Raw genomic sequence first — 21,859 nt, 5'->3', positions numbered from 1 at the left:
TCTCTCATAACAGGTTGCATTCCTTCAACATTTGCACCAATATCGTTGTTGAAGTAAATTAAGAGTTGATGTGGCAGGCCTCCCATCTCTTCCAGCTCTCCCACTTTCTTGAAAAAAACTCTCCATAGTTCAGGGCACACCAAAATGAATTATCCTTTCGACACAAGGAGAGTCGAACCCCATGCCAAATGCCACTGTAGCAAATATAACTCTCTGTTTGCATCACTCTGAAACAATGCTGCTAATAAGTTCATGTTTCATTTTGTCTGTCTGTGGCGAGTGAAATTGAGCAAAAAGCCTGTTTTCAGGAATTTGGGGAGCCCCAGTAGGGTAGAACTGGTGATCCCCAAGCTTTCTCTCCAAAAAGGCATACCCAACTCCACTCATTTCTAATGATGAGTAAATAATAGTGACCGGCATTTTAATATTGGCAATAATGAGTTCATCTGCTATGGGTGAAAGAATTTCTTCAAACTGGTTAATGTTAATTTGTTTAAGATAGGATGGCCTTTGCTGTACTTCATAAAAGATGTTAGGCCTGTCAGGATTTGTAATTACAAGTTTGGGATCTTTCATGTTCAGACTTGTTTGACATTCCTTTGTTGCTGTTGCTGTCATGGCAACAATCTTAGCCGTGGGGAATACCGAGGAAAGTGTTCTTAGTTTTCTGTAGTCTTCTCTGAAGTTGTGCCCCCTAAACAATGAAACACAAAGTACAAATGCTGTAGTGATACACTGAAATGCTGTTATACTTGCCACTAGAATAAGAGAATTTGGCCACAAGAATTACGGATAATGACTACATGAAAGGGGACTTTCAAGTAACTAAGCCGTTATAGTAGGGTCGAATTAAGAAGAAAAAGGCTGCAATAACTTTGTTATTAGTAACAATATGGCCATGTAGTTATATTAGCTTTTCACCCTTTAAGCCCCAGTGATGAAATTTCCCTTAACTGCTCTTAGGTGTACATTTTTCCTAGTAGCACTATACAGAGGTCGCTGAAATATCAAGAAGCTTTAATAGCGACTGGTAATCTCTTGGCCTCTGCTTGATTGGAGGTCATTATTGGGGCTTAAAGGTTCAAGGTTCACTTTTCTGTTATTATTATGTGATGTAACTGAAAATATTTTGTTCAAACTGCTTAACATCAATGAAATAATATTTATCACATAACATTCATGCAAATATTAATGCAAGCTGCTCAAGGTCGGCAAAATGGCACCATCCAGGAATTTAGCATCTCTAAGAGTGACATTTTTTAAAGTTTTGGACAACAAATTATTTTAGAATTCCCAGTTGTATTGTTTTGAACATAATTTTTACTTTAATTTCCCACCAACTTTCTGTGATGGACTTGGGTCATTAATTTACGGTTAGATTGTACTGAGTTTCAAACATTCACTGTCGCTGTTAAACAATGTGGTGATGAAATACTTAGGCGAGTTGGAGATTCATACTAGTGTGAAAGGAGGACTTTCAACTTTATTTAAATTTGAAAATATAGCAAAAGATACATTGGGACATTAGGACACACAGTTGCACTAAAAATGAATGACATTCAATTTGAACTGGCCACAGATATGCACTGGAAAACAAATGGTGAAGATAAGTATCGAGTTGCTACTTAAATGAACCCAAACAGTCATTTGTACCTTGTAAAGACTTCTTTTGCTTGTGTGCTTTGTTGCCTTAATATAAGTCATTTGATAATACTTGGAGAACAGAACTGTTTCTTTCAAATTTTAAAGATGTGCATTAAATTTGAGAAAACACATCACATGATACCTCTTGAGAGCATCAAAATTTTACACATTGAGAAAACAAAGTCTACAAGCACAACAGGTCTATGACTATTAGTTTTTTGGTGATCTGATCAAGGCACCCACCAGAAGCAATTGAAATACTAAGATAGCTGCTTTTGGACATAATAAAACCTTTTCATTTAGTTGATCTAGCATGTACATTGCATAAGGCAATAAATATCATTACCGCAATGATACACTCTAAAACCAAAAGATCTGTTTTAGCCCCAAAGTGCTGATTCAGCTCTATAGGCCCTGGAGCTGATTTGACCCTTCGTGGAGCCATTTTGTCAATTTGGTCTAAATCGACTCCAATAAAGACCATTGCAGCCCCATCGAAAACCGTTTTGGCCCACAGGAGAAATTGTTTCAGCCATGTGATGCGTATCGGCCCCTTTCACAAGAGCCATTTCTACTCAAAAAATAGAGACATTTCAGGTTTTAGTCTAGTTGGCCCTATTTAGGGCTGACTTGGCCTATACTAATAGAGCTGTTTAGACCCCATGACAACGCAAAATGGCTCGACTACTAGAACCAACACCGATTTGAAGAATATATGTTAATCTAATCAGTGTCTAGTCGGAAGCATTAGTTCCTAATCACTGAGTACGGGCCGCTTTATCTTTATCATCGAGAGCTTCGATAAAGGGTTTTAAGACATGGTTAGAGGCAAACAAGTTTACACAAGCAAGGTAGGAAGAGCCCACAGGTAAGTCGTCTCGAGTCACAACGATTTCTTAATGGCGCATATTGGACCGAGGATCGTTGTTCTGAATCTGTCCATTTTTATATAGATGATTTTCTAGACGGAGACAGGAGCCCATCATGGAGATGATCATGATATGGTTACAGTGTATGAGGACGACAAAGAATGCCGTTTTTATTTCTCCCATTTTAAGGAAGGATAAAAATTTAAGAGGATAGTAAATGCAGAGGCCGAGGAAAACCAGGTAAGAACATTTTATAGGTTATTGTAATTAATTTTGCTTTCCCGCCAAGACATAATGATAGCGCGGGGCTTGGAGACGAAAATATACACGTCACTCCCATAAATCCTTGCACACTACAAAACTGCGCGCGCATGTTTGAAATGTTTAGGCGGGCATCCATTCAATTCAACGGTCAGGTGAACGGACGCTCAATATTTTAAGAGGATTTCAGTTTGATTTTCGCTAAACTCGGCGATTTTACTCCAAGCGAGAGATAGATCGTGGATAGAAGATTCTTATCAAGGTAATTGCCATGTTTTGTCTCATTTGTTTCGTAAAGGATCGAAGGATGACATCGCCGTTTGAAAGGTTTGTCATGTGCAGTGCTACATTATATAAAACTGATAGAATGAATTTTAATACACAACAATTTCAGACAATTTTGGAATCAAACAAGTTTTGCAGATAACAGTTTGTACTTAAGTGGTAAATAGATCAGCAAATTTCGTGAGTTTCCATCCATGGACATAGTTGTAGAAAGGCAATTTTGTTTACTCAGCTGCATCTTTTGACCTCAACTAGCCTGCAAATCAGTTCCAATAATATATTTCAAGTTTCTTTATTTTTCCACAAATTTTTAATAGAATGTTTGGCTGCTACATTTACATGTGCATAGTAAGTGATCAAGGTATATTCCAGTTAGGTGCGAAGCTTTGATGCTGAGGAATCCTAATTCTAGGCATTGATTGATCACTTTTATACAGTACACATGAAGCTTTGAATAAAAATAAGGTTGATCGTCATTTGGTTTTCTTGTCAAGATATACAGATTCATGTGGGGGTCATTTGTGTGCAAATTTACATGTTTCCTCTAGAAAGTTTTGTATGTTTATGCGTGACTGGGAACTTGTAGGCAGTATACAGTGTTGATGTTACCAGTGCTACATAAAACTGATAGAGTGAATTACAACAATTTCAGACTATTTTAACATCAAACCAGTTTTGCAGATAACAGTTTGTAATTAAGTAATAAATAAATCAGCAACTTCACGAGTTTCCATGGACATAGTTGAAGAAAGACAATTTTGTTTTGTCAGCTGCATCTTTTGACCTCAACTGCAAATCAGTTCCGATAATATTTCAAGTTTCTTTATTTTTCCACAAATTTTTAATAGCGGAGCTCTCGCGCGCGAAGCGCGCAGCGGAGCACCATGGGTAACAAAATGTGGTAAACTACCCATCCGAGAAAATTTGGTAATCACGTGACCGTATACCGACTGTCCGTCCGCACCACAGGCATACCAACGCAAAATTTCGGGTAGTCTGTTGTGAGGGTTTTTTGGCGCGAAAACAAATGGCAACCCGCGTTTTGTGAAGCATAAACAACTTAGAAGTTCAGGAAAGTCAACTCAGAACAAAAAGAAATTTTTCGTGTCGGTTGACATTTTTTATACATCCGTATTTTCTACATTATTTATTTATTATGCCCTCTGGTTTGGAGTATAGAGATAAAGAGAGGCAGAGAAAACGAGAAAGTAGGCGGCAAGCAAGCCAAGCTCAACGAGAGAGAGAGCGGCAGAGAGCTAGAGAAAGGAGGCGAAACTGCTCTGACGAGCAACGGGAGAGGGAGCAAGAAAGAAACAGAGAAAGGAGGCGCAATTTTACTGACGAGCAACGGGAGAAAGAGCAGGAAAGGAATAGAGAAAGGAGGCGCAATTTTACTGATGAGCAACGGGAGAGAGAACAGGAAAGGGACAGAGAAAGGAGGAAACATTTTACTGAGGAGCAACGCGAGAGAGAGCAAGAGAGAAACTGAGAAAGGAGGCAAAATTTTACTGACGAACAACGGGGAAAAGCGCAAGAAAGAGAAAGGGAAAGGCGACAAAATTTCACTGAAGAGCAACTGGAGAATGAACGAGAGAGAGCAAGAGAAAATAGACACCTAATAAGCGACGAGCGGCGAAGAAGGGAGCGAGAGACAGCAAGGGAAAACAGGCGTCGTATAAACGAAAACGAACGAGACGGAGGAGAAGGTGAGCGAATTTTTGCCGAGGTTAGCTTTCTGTTATATGAATCGGGGATTTTACGAAAACAGAGGTAGCTTTTGTTTTGTTTGTTAATCAATAACCTCTTTGTAATTGCATCAGTTTTTTTGGACCAATCACCACACGTCATTTGTTGTCACGCAGTCTAGAGTTGATACCTTTTATCATCTATTATATTGAAGTTGACCTGTGTCCTCCAAGTTCGTTGCAGAGAAATGACATGATTGAAATTTCACTTTAACAAGACAGTCGCGTCCAAGATAAAATTATAGAGTAACCTTATAATTCGTGCTCCTCGGTGTATTTTCGTTGTTTCTGGCGCGGAAAATAAGGTAATCTTAAATTGTAAAATGAAATTTTATCGAAAGTTATAACCATTGCCATGTGTCCGATGCATCGCTGAATGAATGATAACTCCTTATGTAAATTTTAGGCGACTCTGGCCTCTGTGACAAGTTAAAATGATTCAGTGTTAGAGGATTGTAAATTATACGGTCTGTGAAAGCGTTGTTATGTTTTCTGAAAAGAGAGCAGAGAGCACCTTGAATTTGAAGATTTTCAATGTCTGTTGAAAGAGCGTTTTGGTGCAGATTGTTCAAGCTTACCTCTATTTGTTTTATTCAAGGTAAACAGAATTTGAAGGATCTATTCTCCCTTTTGTAATTGAAATAACTTTTATTATTTTACTATAAATCTAGGCTTTTCCATTTCGTAGATACCTATCTTCGAGTGTTTAAGAATATATATGGAGATCTATGTAAATAAGGACGGCAGCCGGCAGCCAGGGTTAGAAATTATTTTTGAATGTTGAAAGGCCAAACAAATTTAAGCTCGGTCATGTCTAGTTACTAACCGGTCAAAATAAATTATTACCTGCCAAACAAATTTTAGCTCGGTCATGTCTAGTTACTAACCGGTCAAAATAAATTATTACCTGCCAAACAAATTTTAGCTCGGACCGGTCAAAAGACAGTAAAAACTCGTGGGTAAGAACCTGGATTTTCCCATTGCATTAACAGGTACGTTCTTACAAAAATAGTTATTGGCAAAAAATTTGTCTATTTCTCTAAAATGAAAAGGTTCTTATTTTCTGAAGGGAAAAAAACATTGCAGCTTATGTCTCCCAAAGAGGTTCACCTGAATATTTTCCAGGTGTATAGAATTTTTTTTATAGATTTGAGAAAATAAAGATGTGTGTCAAATATTGGGCTAAACAGGTTCTTGTATAGAGGGGGCCTAATTATAACTGCAAGTTTAGCCTAACAGGTTCCTAAAAACCAGGTTCTTAGTCACAGCTAGGTTTTTACTGTATTGAAGACATTGTACTTTGCAGTAATAGCCAAATTAAGACAAAAAATTATGTGATCATAAATGCTCAAAAACTCCTTGTGTTGAGAGATGGGGAAATATTATAAACCAGTTTTGAGTGTGGTTATCAAGTTATTCATTCATTGGAGGGTACAGTGTAGTAAATAATATTTCCAGGAATATTGTCAAGCTCAGCTCGTTTATTTTTAAAAACAATTCCCCATAAGAGTTAAACCAGAAATCACAACTTTTGGCTCAGTATTGTTCTGACATGTTTTCTTTGAACATTAGGTGTATGTAGGGGTGACGGAAAATTCTTGCCCAACTAAAGATTTTATTTTATCTTCTTAGCCATGGAAGAACATGAAAGTCAGGTCCTCCAGGATGAATGTAGCATGGAATGTTCTCTGCTTGGTGAACAAGAGCAAAGTCACTCAGCAGGTACTGATATAGTTCATGGTAGATGGTATTTATTATAGAATTGCACAATTGAGTAAAATCACGCATTCTGATTGGTTAACGAAGAGAGGTATTCAGTGTGGAATTGCGAGTTGAAAACGAGGCTAAGGGATGTTTTTTCGCATCTACGTAACAACTATCGTCAAATTGTAACACAACAACTGCAAAAAAGGTTTTCTACAATGTCATTTTAAAATGTTTTCAAAATCATTGTCACCTTTTGTATATCCTTTCTTAACATACTGTAATGTCGCCTGGTCCTCCACCTACTGTTCCAACCTGAACTGTATTTACCTTTTGCAAAAGCGTCTAGTGCGGCTCATAACAAAAGCTCACTATCTAGCAAATACCGCCCCTTTGTTTAGCCAGCTTAAAGTCCTTGACATATTTAGTATTAATTCATTTTCTGTCACTACTTTTATGTATTCTTATCACCGTCATCTTTTGCCTAGTAGCTTTCGTGACTTGTTCTTAAGTAGTAATCAAGTCCATCAATACCAAAATTCGACTGGCCTCTCATATAGAACTCATTTTTGTAGATCAAATATAAAGCAATTCAGCATCCTTTACCGAGGACCTAAAATCTGGAATTCGTTGCCTGTTTCACTAATTAGCTCTCCTTCTATATTTGTTGTTAAAAAAATTTAAAGAATTATCTCACTGATAGCCGATCTGTCGCTTAATTTTCTGATCTTGCTCACTCTGCACTCAGCCGTGAATTTAGTTCTCTAGGTAGTTGAAGGAAGCCTATTAATATAAGCTTCAAGCTTCATTAGACTTCCTTGTCACATTAATTTTATAATTTAATTAACACCTTTTGTTTATGTTGTATAAGGTTTTGTGAGTGACTAAATAAATAACTAGTTAAAAACAAACAAAAGCATTTTTTAAAGTGATCCGGAGGTTCTTCCTTGTTTTGAACTAAAACTACCAATTCTTGGAGAGGTATAAAAAACCCCTTTCGCTAGCGACAATGAGAAAACAAGAAAATCCTGTGAACACAGCACAGAAAATGGCAAGCCAAATTCAAACAAACAAAACGGAGAAGCGACAATGGAGGAAGTGCCAGGGTCAATTGTCACATATACAGAAGAAGAAATAAATACCTTCAAAGATCACATTGTCCCTGAAAACACGAAAAAGAGTACGCCACTTGCATTCATCCTGAATCGTGGTACTTAGAAAAGTACAAAACAGAGCTGAACTTGAACAGCATTTTTAAAACATTTCAAGGTACTTACCTTATATCAATTGCAACGTTAAACTTTCAGTGGTTTGCCTTGGACACTTCATTTCTTTCAGTTTTGCTACCGAAGAGGTAAAAGGTGTAAATTATTTTCCTTCGCGAGCAAATGACCAATTTGAAAAAGGATGTTATAGATAACCGGCTTGTAAATTCAGTGAAATACCTCTATTTATCCTTACAATTAGTGTGAAGCTTGTTCATGTGTAAAAAAGTTTGAAAACAAATGTAAAAACAAGCACAAGGTACAAAAAAAAGTTGTCAAAGGTTCAAACGTGTATGACTGACGTTGCTTCCTATTCGCTAATGCAATGACAGGTTTCACATTTGACTTTGAAATGGCTTTCTGGGGCGCGCGGTCAGGATAAAAACAAACAATATTATTGGTGTTTTCTTTTTTTTTCTGATTTTTATTTGATTATGCGATTCAAGGAAAATCCATTACCTGACTCATGAATTCCATGTTAAATTGCACTTGAAAACCGATATCGGTTTTCGTGTGCAATTTAACATTGAATTCCCTCGTCAGGTAATGAATTTTACTATAAAACTTAATAATATATGTGGAAAAATTTCTTGAATCAGATTGGCTTAGAGCAGTGCAGTTTATAGTAAACACAGTACAAAAACAAGGAAACATAATGCAAAAATAAGGAAATAAAGTGCAAATTTCTCAGAGAATGAAAACCTGTGAACAATCAGTGTTCTCCAGAAGCGCAGGCGACTGGTGCTTTCGCTGGCTACTCTTATGACTCAAAACAGTAAAAAAAAACTGTCTGTACCTTTTATCTTGAATTTTTCAGAAGGTTCTAAAAGAAACAAAAACAATAACTTGTCGTACAAAAAGCTCTTTGGTGTATGACAATTTGCCTTTTGCCAATGGTATTATCGATATATTATTTACTGAATGATTTTTGATGAAACATTGCCAGATAATATTTTTAATTAGAAAATAACTAAGATAGTACATGCATTCTAATTGGTTAAAAACCAATAGTTTATTGAGCTGGTAATCTCATAGTAAACTGAAACATGCTTTAAAGTTATTTTATAAAAGTAAAAGACCACATTTTCTATGGATTTACCAGCATGATAACTCACTTGGTTCTTGGGAGAACTCTGGAAAAGCTTGTAAATCACGAGCAAAACTTCTCAGATCTCTGGGCTTAATGCCCCCAAACCCCTCCCTTAGATACAGTACTCTCACTTTATCAGTGCTTGGTGTCAGGCACCAGTTTCTTTGCTTTGGGAGCTGGCTACTCTAAAACTTCTGGATAACACTGAACAATAGAATTATATAAGAACCAATCAGCCTCAGGTGTCACAATCTGCTTGCCCAACTTATTAAGATTATATCTTATCTTCTTAGCCATAGAAGAACATGAAAGTGAAGTCCTCCAACTTGAATGTAGCATGGAAAGCTCTCTGCCAGGTGAACAAGAGCAAAGTCATTCAGCAGGTACTGATATACCGGTAGTTGTTTATGGTAGATGGTATTTTATTATGAAAGTTAATAATATACATGAAAAAATTTCTCTGTGAATTTGATTGGCTTAGAGCAGTTTACTTTTTAGTAAACACAATGCAAAAACAAGGAAACATAATGCAAAAAGAAAGAAATATAATGCAAATTTATCAGAGAATGAAAAACTGTGATTGGGCTAATAAACAATAAAAATTTATCAGAACTAATTGAGTGCCACAATTTGTTGGTGGGAAGCATGTATACTTTTAAAACTTCCCCCTTTTTGGTGTAATTAATTATGCTCTGTTGTCTTACCTAAGTAATCTTTCCGTTTTCTTGTAACACTTTTTTTTCTCAATATTTTATTTTATGAATTTACCTGATTATTTTTATTTATTTATTCATTGTGGGTTGTTTTTTTTCATTTTTGTAACCAAGATTTTGAAATTAATAAAGGTGTGGATGGGCGTGTGTGTGTAACAAATAAGAATGTTAAAACTTTCATATATATATTTTTTACATGGACTCAAAAGAGCAGCTATATAATCAGTGATTTTGTTACCTCTGCATTCTATCTATGTTCCTGACGCATAAAAATCGCCAAAGACATAAAATAATTCATGGATATATCGATCTGAACGTGTGTATTTGTAGAAATATCCCGTACGTGTAATTTCTGTGGCAGTTATGGTTGTTGTTTAGTGATGCATATTTGTTTTAGCCTTTGTTGACGTCTGCTTTAAAATAGAAGAACTATATTTTAATTTCAGTATACTATAATACAGAGTTTTGGAGTGTGTCTTCAGATTAACTGTCTGCGGCTGGTACATAAAGGCCCAAACATTTGCCATTTTGGACTCATTTTTTTTAACTGGGACTCATTGGTTCTGGACTGGGACTCATGATTTTTCAAAAGATGAGTCCCAGAATTCATCATATTTATTTGTAACAAAAACACTGTATAATTCATTGATTAGACCTTTTGTCGTGTAATTCAAGTGTTGTTGTTGTGGTAAACATGACAAGTCATCATGTCTGTACTTAATTCTCCATGACTGGATTGTAGGATTTTTGTTCTGTTTGTATTTGATCGTACATTATTATTATGGGAAAACTTACCTTAGGGTTGTATTACTTTGACTAGAACAAAGTTAAAATACATTGAAATCTCATAGAGATGATTATTTTTTGGATTATAATAATGAGTTCATTGGTTGGGTCACTCCCATTATATTTGATGACTGATTTATGAAATATCAGCACTTAGAAAATGTTTGTCAAGGTTGTATTATCCGAAGTTTCAAAAGTAGAAATATTGTGTATTTTCTATTTGAAATCAGGTTTTGAGAACACTTCCACAGATACAGCTTTATAATAGTAATTCTTGTACAGTTATACAAGCATGCAGTACTAGGGTGCGAAGAAAAGGAGGTCAGTTTTGTGCTTGTCCTTCGGGAAGGCTGTAGCTTGCATCTGTTAGCCCAAGAATCACAACTCTATTATCCCTCAGGCAAGATAAAAAATAGAATCCACTAGCCCCATAGCTTATATGAATTGTGTAGTTGGTTAATACAAATAATTCATTTACTAGGAGAAGAGTTGGAACGACACACTCCTGCAGTAGAAAATTGCCCAATATGAGGGAGCAAGCAACGTGCAGGAAACACAGCAACCTCTTCCAGAAGTAAATAGTAGTAGCCACTTAGAAGATGACCGCCTAATTGCTAGAGCAAGGACAGTTGGTGTGGACTATGAGTTTGCAAAGCCTGGTGAAGTGGAAACGGAGGATGACAGAAGAAAAAGACAGCGGCGAAACCAAAGAAGAATATCAGAACAAGAGAAAAGGTTGCGTGAAGTTGTTGGAGATCTACCACTTCCTCCACCAGCAGGGTCAAGTCAGCAAGAAGATAATGCCTACAGAGCTATTCGTGCATTTGAGGTGGAGCAGATGACTTATGCATTCTTTTTTTGTGAGGTCTGCAAGGAAAGGCGACTGGAGTGCAAGGGCACGAGAAACATGTGTACTCGCTGCAGAAGAGATAAGAAGGTGCCAAAAGTTTGGTCAGGTGAGAATAACATGGATCCAATGGCTGTTCCTGAGATTTTGTCTAACATGTCAGATGCTGAACAGATGCTGATAGCCAGGCTAGCACCCACTGTGCATGTGCACCTGCTGAAGCATGGAGGTATCGCCTCAAAGGGACATTGCATTGCTTTCCCACAGGCTGTGCAAGAACCGGCCACTATTCTTCCATGCCTACCAGCAGAGGTGGATATCATACGCGTGAGAAGACAAGGAAAAGATGATACCCATAAGGACTTCAGGGTTAGAAGACACCATGTTGAAGGAGCCCTTCGTTGGCTCAAGGACAACAATTCTGCTTACGGTGATGTTGTTATTGATGGCACTCGCATAGAGAATTTACCAGAAGATGGTGAGTTGCCCAATTTGAGGACTGTTGAGTTCTCTGAGACAGAACGCATAAACGACCAAGGCCCTGCACCACAACAATTGGATGTTGAGGAAACAGACAGTACTGATGACTCAACAGTCTCTGGAATTATTCTTCCTGAGCCGGGAGTGAATGTGCAAGCACAAGTAGAAGCAGCCATAAATGAATTTGTTTCTGAAGCTAGGGAAGGTGAAGCTGGAGAAACACAACGAAATGTGCAACGACCAGTGATCCCGTGGCCGACCACGAGCACAACACCAGCATCGGAGTTTACCATTCCCTATTTTTTTACCATGGCATTTCCTTGCTTGTTTCCCTATGGAAAGGGTGATTTCCACATAAACCGTCCTTTGACGTGTCCCACACTGCATGACTGGGCAGAGCACCTGCTGTGGTACCAAGACGGAAGGTTTGCGAGGCATAAAGTCTGGAAGTTTGTCGTCCACAATATGATCATGAGGAAGCGTGCCCTGGAACAGAGACGGTTCTTTGTTGACCAGCAACTTGGTGACCCACAAATAACTGTTGCAGACCTGCAAGAGCGACTTGCGAGAGGCGACACTTTCACCGACAAGCTGTTGTATTTTGGTGCAAATCTACGTGGTACAGCTCAGTATTGGCACCAGAGACGTAGAGAGCTTCGTGCATTGGTTGAGTTCATGGTCAATGAGAAGCATGGGTTACGTTCGTTTTTCATGACTGCAAGCTGTGCCGAGTTTTACTTTCCTCCTCTTAGAAGACTACTTGAAGAGTACATCTTGCAGACCAAAGGAAAAGAAGTCAACCTTGCTGAAGATAGTAATGCCCGCTTCAAGGCAGTACAAGAAAATACTCGTGTAGTGGTGAGTTACTTTGACCTACGCACCCAAGCATACCATGAGAAGGTACTGAAGCCAGTATTCGGTGTCTCTTATTATTGGTACCGCTATGAGTTTGCCAAGTCCCGCGGTCAAATTCATTGGCACCAACTCAGCTGGAGGGAAGACAGGCAACCGCATAAGCTATTGCATGAAGCTCGTGAAGATGGTTGCGAAGAGGAAGAGTATGTAGCTAGACTTAGTCAGTAGGCGGATCAAACCTTTGCCATGACAGCATTACATCCAGCTGGCAATGACGAAGAACGGCAGCCGAGAAAAGACCTCTGGCCACCACCTGAGGGAACGGCTTAGCCCATATCAGATGATAGGGATCCGTTAGTTAAGATGCTAATGCAAATAGCTGCAACACAAGATGCAATACTGGAGGATCATTTGCTTTTAGTAAACCGGGTTGGACTCCACAGTTGCTCTGATTACTCCTTGAGAACTCCTCGCCATCCGGAGCAAGGATTGCAGCCGAGAGAACGTGTATGTCGGATGGAGTTTGGAAGCGAGTTCTGCCCAGGGAAAAAAAATTCATGGTAGTCCGGAAATTGTGGAAGATCATAATGGAGCACCCCGCCTAGAGATGCCACGTGACCATCCACGTGTGGTTCAGCATTCTCATTATCAGCTACAATCATGGAGAGCAAATGGGGATGTAAGCTTGATTCTTTCCAATTCTCCTCCAGATAATCCGAGTACAGATGATATCATTGCCATAATTGACTATGTTTGTGGATATGCTTGCAAAGATAGCGAACCCACTGGTACAACTTCTGATCTCTTTAAGGATATGGTGAATGCTGTTGATGCAGGTGATGCAGACCAAGTGACAGGCAAGTCAATGTGTGCTAAGATGCTGATAAAGACGGTAGGAAGACGAGATATCAGTGGACCGGAGGCATCCTTTGAACTGAGTGGGCTAGCACTTTGGCGATGTAGCCGTCCATTTACCTACTTGTCAATGTCAGGGTCAAGGAGACTTGAACGTGATGGTGAAACTGCAACTCGCAGCACCCCACTGGATAAGTACCTTGCATGACCGCAAGATGATCACTGTTCTTGGTACCACTTTGCATCGAAGAACGGTAATGTCCCTGTTGTAAGTGGTGGTTCTACGCATGTAACATGGCCATTGAATGAAGACTACTGTAGGACCATGCTCCTGTTACACTGGCCAAGTTGGTTTGACATCCAAGAAGTGAAGGGGGATGCTGAATCTTGGATTGATCGCTTTAAGGACTTTTTTACAAGTGACCACTGTCCAACATTTGTGAAGGCCCAAGTTGCTAAGGCACGGCGTTTTGCAGACCACCCACAAGAACCAGTGTTTGAAGAGGATGAGAAAGATGATGCTGTTGAAGCAGAAGAACAGCCAAACTGGGTGGATGTATATGCAGGGCAGAACCAAATATATGAGGGTGTAGAGAAGGACCTTGATTATGATGATGGTGGGGAGGACTATGACTGGAGCAGCACTCGTATCATTCTTCCTGAAGGAAAAGACCCAACAAAATGGCTTCAAGAAAGCATTAAAGCAGATGAGGAACGGGAGACAGGAAGTAGAGACCTTGATTTACCTCAGGTGTGTCCGTTGTCTCTAAATGAGAATCAGAAAGCCATAGTGGGGCTTGTGGTGCACACCCTGTTCAACTTTGTTGAAAACACTGAATATTACCATCCACTGCGGCTTGTTGTCTCTGGAACTGCTGGTACAGGAAAGTCTTATGTCATAAAGTGTCTCCAGAGGTTAGTGCGGCAAGTTTTTGAAGCCAATGATGCAATACAGGTGATAACTCCAACAGGGAATGCTGCCTATCTCGTTCAAGGCAGTACAGCTCATAGCTTTCTTGGAGTACGAACAGGTGGAAGGTCTTGCAATGAGTTGACTGTACCTACAGGTCCCTTACTAGAGAAAATTCAAAAAAAGTGCGAAAATCTGAAAGTTCTGGTTGGTGATGAACGATCAATGTTTGGACGCACAACAATGGGCTGGATGGAACAGCATGCACGTTATGTAATCAACAAAGGAGCCAATGCAGATGAGTTATGGGGAGGGATTCCTGTTGCAGTGTTTATGGGAGATGATGTGTATATCCGTGTATATCTCAGATTGCCGTAGTGCACCATCTAACCATGGTCGCTTGGTTTGGACAATGTTTGATAGTGCTGTTGAGCTTACTCAGATTATACGGCAGAATGAATCTGCGCAACAGCTGAGAGATGTGCTGATGTCACTAAGGAATTATACGACAACACCCCAGCAAATCCATTGGCTACAACAGTTTCAATGGCACAATCTCCGCATGTCGCATGGCCCGGAACTCCTTGCTAGGATGGATGAGCAAGGTCTGTACGTATTTCCCACGCACCGTCTTGAATGGCAGCGTAATAAAACAAAGCTGCTTGAGTGTAACAGACAGCCAAACCACCCAGTAGCAAAGATCAAGGCAGTTCACAATGACAGACATGCAGTGGATGCTGACAGTAATAAGGCGGGGCGATTGTTACCTCTACTGTATCTTTGCCGTGACAGCAAAGTAATGCTGGTAGTTAACTTAAAGGCTGACTGGGGTTTGTACAATGGGGCAGTAGGCACAGTCGTAGACATTGTGTATAAAGATGGCCGCAGACCTACTGATGATCCTGCTCCAGTACCTGATGTGGTTCTGGTGAGGTTTCCAGGATATAGGGGGCCACCGTACATTAATGAAGATCCGACAGTTGTGCCAATTGTACCAGTAAGTCGTTCCACTGAATGCACATGCCGATGCAAGCGTCTGCAGGTTCTATTGCGACTGGCATGGGGAACAACAATCCACAAATGCCAAGGGATGACTGTGGGTGCCGGAGAAGCATTCAGGTATGTAGTGGTTCACCCCGGGGACCATGGCTTTGAAGCCAGAAACCCAGGAGCTCTATTTGTGGCATTGTCAAGAGCAAAATCAGCTGGTGGGGAAGGAAGAGATCCTGATTTTGCTTTTCATGAAGATGTACTGATAAACAATGACAGATTCAGACCTGTGGACACTCCAACTACAAGAGCTAGAGCAGTGGAGATTGAGAGACTGCATGTCTTAGCAACTCAGTGTCGGCAGAGAAGGGTGTTAGCACCAGCATATAGGGAGGAAACCTTTCTCAGACTCGTAGAGTGGGCTCAATCACAAAGTCATCATTGAGACAATGCTGAATTGTTGGATCATAAGTGTCTGATCTATGTGTTTTTCAAATACTCCATCTGGCTAACTCATAATTACCCTGACAATAACCAATGATGTGGTGATGTTTCATTTCAAATGAAGGGCTGATGCCTGTTTTGCTGTAATCGTTCTAGGTGACTGAGGACCTTAGTGGTCATGCATAACAATAAAAGGACTGTTATGCTGTAATTGGTCTAGGTGACCGAAGACCTTAGTGGTCATGCATAACAAATGAAATGGCTGTTGTGCTGTAATCGGTCTAGGTGACCGAGGACCTCAGTGGTCATGCATAACAAATTAGTGAAGGACCGTTATGCTGTAATCGGTCTAGGTGACTGAGGACCTTAGTGGTCATGCATAACAAATGAAACGACTGTTGTGCTGTAATCGGTCTAGGTGACTGAGGACCGTAGTGGTCATGCATAACAGATGAAAGGAATGTTATGCTGTAATTGGTCTAGCTGACCGAGGACCTTACTGGTCATGCATAACAGATGAAAGGACTGTTATGCTGTAATCGGTCTACGTGACTGAGGACCTTAGTGGTCATGCATAACAAGTGAAACATCATTATATCTTGTGGTCATGGACAACTAATAGCTTTGTTACTCTGTTTTCAGCCTGTGTGACAGAAAAGATGAAGTAGTTATTTGGTGTGGCCTTCTCTATTTAAAGAGCTAACTTAAATTGATGGAGTACGTGTTTGTCAGGCTGTACCATGGTAACTGTATTAAGAAACAGCCCAGTTGAAGAACAGCCAAGGAGTTTTAAAAGGTACTGCTGTTATCTTTTTTTCTTAGCCCGGCGACACGAGTGAAGGTGGTCCCTTCATGATACCCCCGCCCTTTTGAGCGGCTAATACGGGGCGAGATCTTGTAAAGATCTTCAAAAATGCCTCGGGGGACCGGGAACCCTCTTGTTTGTCCAGCAACCTGTCTTCTTTAAGAGTAGGATGACAAGACAAATAAATATGGTAAGTAAGATAGGGGGACATTTGAGAACAACTAAACTAAATGAACTACAATAGTATAGAAACCTGCAAGAACCTGCACTTTCCCAAATTAGTGAATATGGGAATCAGCTAAAATAAAAGCTTTTAGGTTGTTTTTACGTTGTAGCTAATGCCAAAATTTTATTTACTTGAATCCAGTCTATTCCATTTTCTCTCCAACAACAATGATATATTAAGAAACATTGTTATTATAGCTGGAAATTTCTTTCCAACCATGTGCACACTCATTGGTTATTTCAATGTCACCTGACATCTAACAATGAAACTTTTTGGTGCCAATATTCTCTAAGCAGGCAACATCGCAAAAATCATTCACATCAGAGGGTAACAGTGCACTATTACCCGTGAATGACCAACAACTGACATTCCAGGGAGGTTTAATGAATTTCCATGCAGCTACAAATTTTTTAAAATATTAACATCACAAATCACTTAAAGACTTGGCCCATGGGAAACAGTTAATTTTGTTTTCCAAGAATCTAAATATTTCCCAGCACCATTCTCATTAGTTACTTCGAGGTGACATGACATCTAACTGTTTCCCACCACAATCTCTGAGGAATTGCCAGGCTAATTGACCAGCTGCTGTGGAAATTGGAGAATGACTATATGAATGGTTAGGTACGTTAGGTACAGTGCCAAAGTTGCATTGATAACTGTGGTGATCTTCCCTGAATTTATTTCTTCATTCTGCATTTCCAGTATATGAAATTAATGTATTTATTATACCATATATAACTTTGTTGTGTGAATTCACCTTGGATAAGTTAATCTTTTCTTGTGCTGTTTTAAAGTTATAGAGTTTTAGTTTTAGTTTCAACTTTTAAGACCTTTTTCTTTCCTGCTCTTTAAACCTTATCTAACTACGTTGTACTTTTTTCGTAGTTTTCTTTGACTCCTCTTCTTCCTTTGTTGCGAGTGGGTTGCGGCTACACGTAGGCTACACTACATCCCGATACCGACTGGGGGGTATCAGTATTTGCAACGAGGTTATATCGTATTGTGTACAAGTGTGAATAAAACGATCTTCATCATCATCATTATTATCGTTATTATTATTGTAATGAAATCGGGAGCTCCGCTTTTAGGCTTGGCTAAATCTATATATTAGAATGTTTGGCTGCCAAATGTACATGTACATAGTAAGTGATCAAGGTATATGCCAGTTAGGTGCGAAGCTTTATGTTGAGGAATCCTTTCTGGTTAGGCATTGATTGATCACTTTACAGTACGGTGCAATGCTTAAAATGGTCAATGGTACATTTCTATTTTTTTCCTCACATAACGATTTAGTAAGGTGATCAAGGTACTGTATATTCCAGTTAGGTGCGAGGCTTCATGCTATGAAATCCTAAAATTTTCTAGGCATTTATTGATCACTTTACAGTTAGACACAAAGCTCAGAGTAAAAATAAGATTCCTTGTCGTTTGGTTGTCTTATTAAGGAGTCTTTAATTTCATGTACAAATTTACATTTTTCCTCCAGAAAGGTTTGTATGTTCATGCATGACTGGGAACTTGTAGGCAAATTTTGGCATCACAGATTTTATTTAAGTTTTCTGTGTGGTTGTTTTAGAAGATAGGAGTAAAAAGGAGACAAAGTGAAAGGAGAAAAGGCAGAAAACTATAAAAAAGAAAGCAAATCTTATAACTAAAACTAATCATTTGCTGGAAATGACAGAAAGAATCAGTGACCTTAAGACCAAGTGTTGTGCCAGTGAAAGCACTTTGGATTCAAATACATGTAATAAAGCAATGGGAATTTTAAAACATAAATATTGAACTCTGAAAGAATTACGTATTAGTGTCTCACAGAAAATTAAAAGTACCGTAAATCCTCTATTAAGCCCCCCTCTCAAATAAGTCCCCCCTCTCTAATAAGCCCCCCCTTTTCAGAGGAGGAAAGTTAATAAGCCCCCCTCTCTATTAAGCCCCCCTCCCCCTCTTCCAATCCTTATTCTCCACAGAAAAATTAACTGTTAACGTGGACTGATCAGTTATGGTTTGTTCATAAAAATTACCGAAGAACGTGAGGTCGGAAGCACATTTTTGAAGAATAAGAATTTTGTTTTTGTCACTTTTAGGCTCCCACAGGTGAATTAAATACTTTTGACAGTGACTTTAATATTGTACAATGCGTAAGTCTACTCTGTCTCATACCATGGTATTTTTGCTACAGGTCATGCGTTTCGCTAAATTAAATAAGCCCCCCCTCTCTATTAAGCCCCCCCTCAAAAGTGCTTGAAAAAAATAAGCCCCCTGGGGGGCTTAATAGAGGATTTACGGTAGTTAAAGAAATGAGGCAACACCAACTCGTAGTTATGAAAGACAGCTACAACAATGACGTCATATTAGGTCGGGGAAAGTTTGATGTTTTTAAGCGGATGTCTTTGTCACTAAGTGGGGAATCAGTTAATATCGCAGTTATTCTGAATTGACACTAAAACAGGGTTCTCCTTAAATTTTAGCTCAGCAGGTAAGGGACCATTCATGGCCGGTAAGGCAAAAAATGCTCCAGAGGCGCACTTTCCTAGGGAAAATTGGGGGGGGGGGGGGATTGAAGTGAGGGACATGACCCTGGCCTCGCTGAGAAATTTAGGAGCTAAGGTCTCTGAAATGTCATTCCTTCATTTGAACGGCTTCTTTAACAACATGCAACTTTATCACAGTACAGAGTAACCGTTAAATGTTGATCGTTAACAAACATTGTGCAATTTTTACAAACTCTATTAAGCAGACACTTGGGAAGGTCCCGAAGGTGTCCGCTTACTAGAGGTTTCACTGTATTATTATTATTATTATTATTGCTACTGAGTCAGACTTGCATGTATTAAAAAACTTTCATCTGTAATGTTATTGACTACTGGGTAAATTCATAGCTTAAACTGCTTAAAGCTTACATGTACATTATTGCAACTTTATTTTAGGTGGCCATGTTACTTCCTATGATTAGCAGAGTTATGTAAGATTTGTATTTCTAGTTCTTGATAGATGATAACCATTCATTGTATTACACTACTTAACCACAGCTATCAAGAACAGTATTTTCCCCTTTTTGTCAATGTAAATTATCATGTTTATCATTGCCACCTGTAGTCTAATTTGGGAAACTGTATGTTAGTAAGTGTACAACTTGTTGATGTTGTTCTTTCTTGCTTTTTTGACAGAGAAATGCTTCAGTTGATGCAGAAATAGCAACTTTCATATAACCGCAAACTGTTGCAATTGAAGAGGCCTTTGATTTCAACAAAGTGTACATTGTGTGTGACAGAATTATGTTATGTACCATTCTGCACCAGAGTATTGTAGAGAGTATAATGTCTTTGCTGTCATCATTTTATATAGTAAACTGTTAACATGGTAATGGTATATAAAGGTCATTCAGACCTTGTTGAGTGTCAACACACTCTTCAATGGTATTTTCAATTTGCAATAGTGAAATGTATAGAGAAAAGCTCTGCTAACTTAACAGAACAAATTTTTGCCTTCTTTTTCATACTTTTACGATTTGGGGGTTAAAACTTCTCAAGCAAAATGTCTTTAAAATGCTCAAAGGCTCCTAAGAAGTTATACTCACTTCTACTGTAATCATTACAGCTGAATGTAGTGCTTAAAATTCAGCACCAACCCCTCTATTTTGAGCCTAATGAACTTCTTGGCAACCTTGAGAGTTTTAATTTAGCAGGGTTCTGCTGAGTCACTTTTCTTACATTATTTTTATGAAATTTGGTATTGGGGCTCCCAGCAGTATTTTGTAAAGTTATCTTAGAGATGTACTTTCCAAATTTTGGTTTAGTTTGCTAAAAAATAATAATAATAATAAAATATTTTTACATTGCACTAAGCATGCCTCTTGTGTATTTTAAATGAGAGGGCAAGGTAATGAGATTAGATCTACCACAAAATAAGAACACTTTTAGGGTAAATAACTGTTAATTGTAGGCTCAAAGAGCAGTTTTAAACTCACTTGCACCTGAAGGAGAACTAAAGTTTATTTTCCTTTGGGCTATAGTAAGGCCTTGATTTGGCACTTAAAACTGCACTGATTCTGATAACTACATGCAACGGGCTAAATCAGCCACCCATTGTGACCGTTGATGCCCCTTGTATTGATTCTAAATGGCCCAAAAATGGGGCCATTTTATAGAATACCAAGAACCATTATAATCCCTGTGGATGGGCTGTTATAAATAATTAAGGTCCAAAACGGCTCTGGTAAGGAATTCCATTTCAGACATGATGGTACCGATTTAGTCATAGAAAGTACATTTGTTTTAACTCCCCATTGGGCCAAATTGGCCACGAAATATGGGCCAATTTTCATCGTAACTGAAGGTATGAAACGGCCCTGTAAGGGCTGAATTGACTCTTAAAATGAACCACTTCAACCCTATTAGAAACCAAAACTACTCCCTATTTTTCCAAAACAGCCGTTTTGCCTCTTCGTTGTGGCCACTTAACAGAGGGCTATTTCTTCCCCGTTCATTGGGGCCAAAACGCCTCTATTCTAAATGGGCTACTTTAGCCCCAAAAATAGTACTGTATTTTACTCACCGAAACGGCCCCATTTTTGGGGCCAAAACAGATCTTTTGGATTTAGAGTGTAAGAATAGAAACAGCTCATTGTGTCCTTGCAAAGTAAATACACGTAGTAAACTTTGAGTTTCATTGTATGGTTCAAATTTTGGAGTCTGGATCCCGGTGTGAGAACATTGAATTCATAAACTTTGTGAAATCTTCATAAAGCAGCAACTAAATAAGGTTGACTGACTACAAAACTAACGTTATGTTAAATCCTTTCAGGTGTGAGGTGACAAAACTGATCATGTAACCCAAAAATTTGAGTCTGGGAAACAGGAACTTAACAATAGGTGTAGGGGCCATTTTTAGCCCTAACATAAAGGAAGCTTATAACCTTTAAAGTATTAACAAAATGATCAAACAGAGAAAAACAACAACAAACATGAGTAATGATAATCATAATTTACCACTCAATGATGCAATGTGCTTCATCAACCACCACAGCCCTAACATTTTTCTGGTAGTAAGCCGACAAAAAAAGGTCTCTACATTGCCTGTTGC

General features: G+C 38.9%; 1 protein-coding gene and 1 long non-coding RNA gene across 2 annotated transcripts; one reads left to right on the top strand and one right to left on the bottom strand.

The window, feature by feature from the left end:
* Nucleotides 1-222: 222 nt before the first annotated feature.
* Nucleotides 223-618, bottom strand: LOC140932263 (uncharacterized). Its single transcript, XM_073381885.1, has one exon. It carries the CDS (start codon nt 616-618, stop codon nt 223-225), a length of 396 nt encoding a protein of 131 aa, XP_073237986.1.
* A 3,523-nt stretch (nt 619-4,141) lies between these two features.
* LOC140929714 (uncharacterized) lies at nt 4,142-9,335 on the top strand. The gene is made up of 3 exons (XR_012164776.1): nt 4,142-4,765; nt 6,437-6,526; nt 9,157-9,335. It is a non-coding gene; the product is annotated as an uncharacterized lncRNA (long non-coding RNA).
* The last annotated feature ends 12,524 nt before the right edge of the window (nt 9,336-21,859 follow it).

The sequence above is a fragment of the Porites lutea genome, chromosome 3 (genome assembly GCF_958299795.1).
Source record: "Porites lutea chromosome 3, jaPorLute2.1, whole genome shotgun sequence".
Classification (NCBI taxonomy): domain Eukaryota; kingdom Metazoa; phylum Cnidaria; class Anthozoa; order Scleractinia; family Poritidae; genus Porites; species Porites lutea.
The sequence above is the reverse complement of the archived record's forward strand: the minus strand, read 5'-3'. Positions and strand labels throughout refer to the sequence as shown.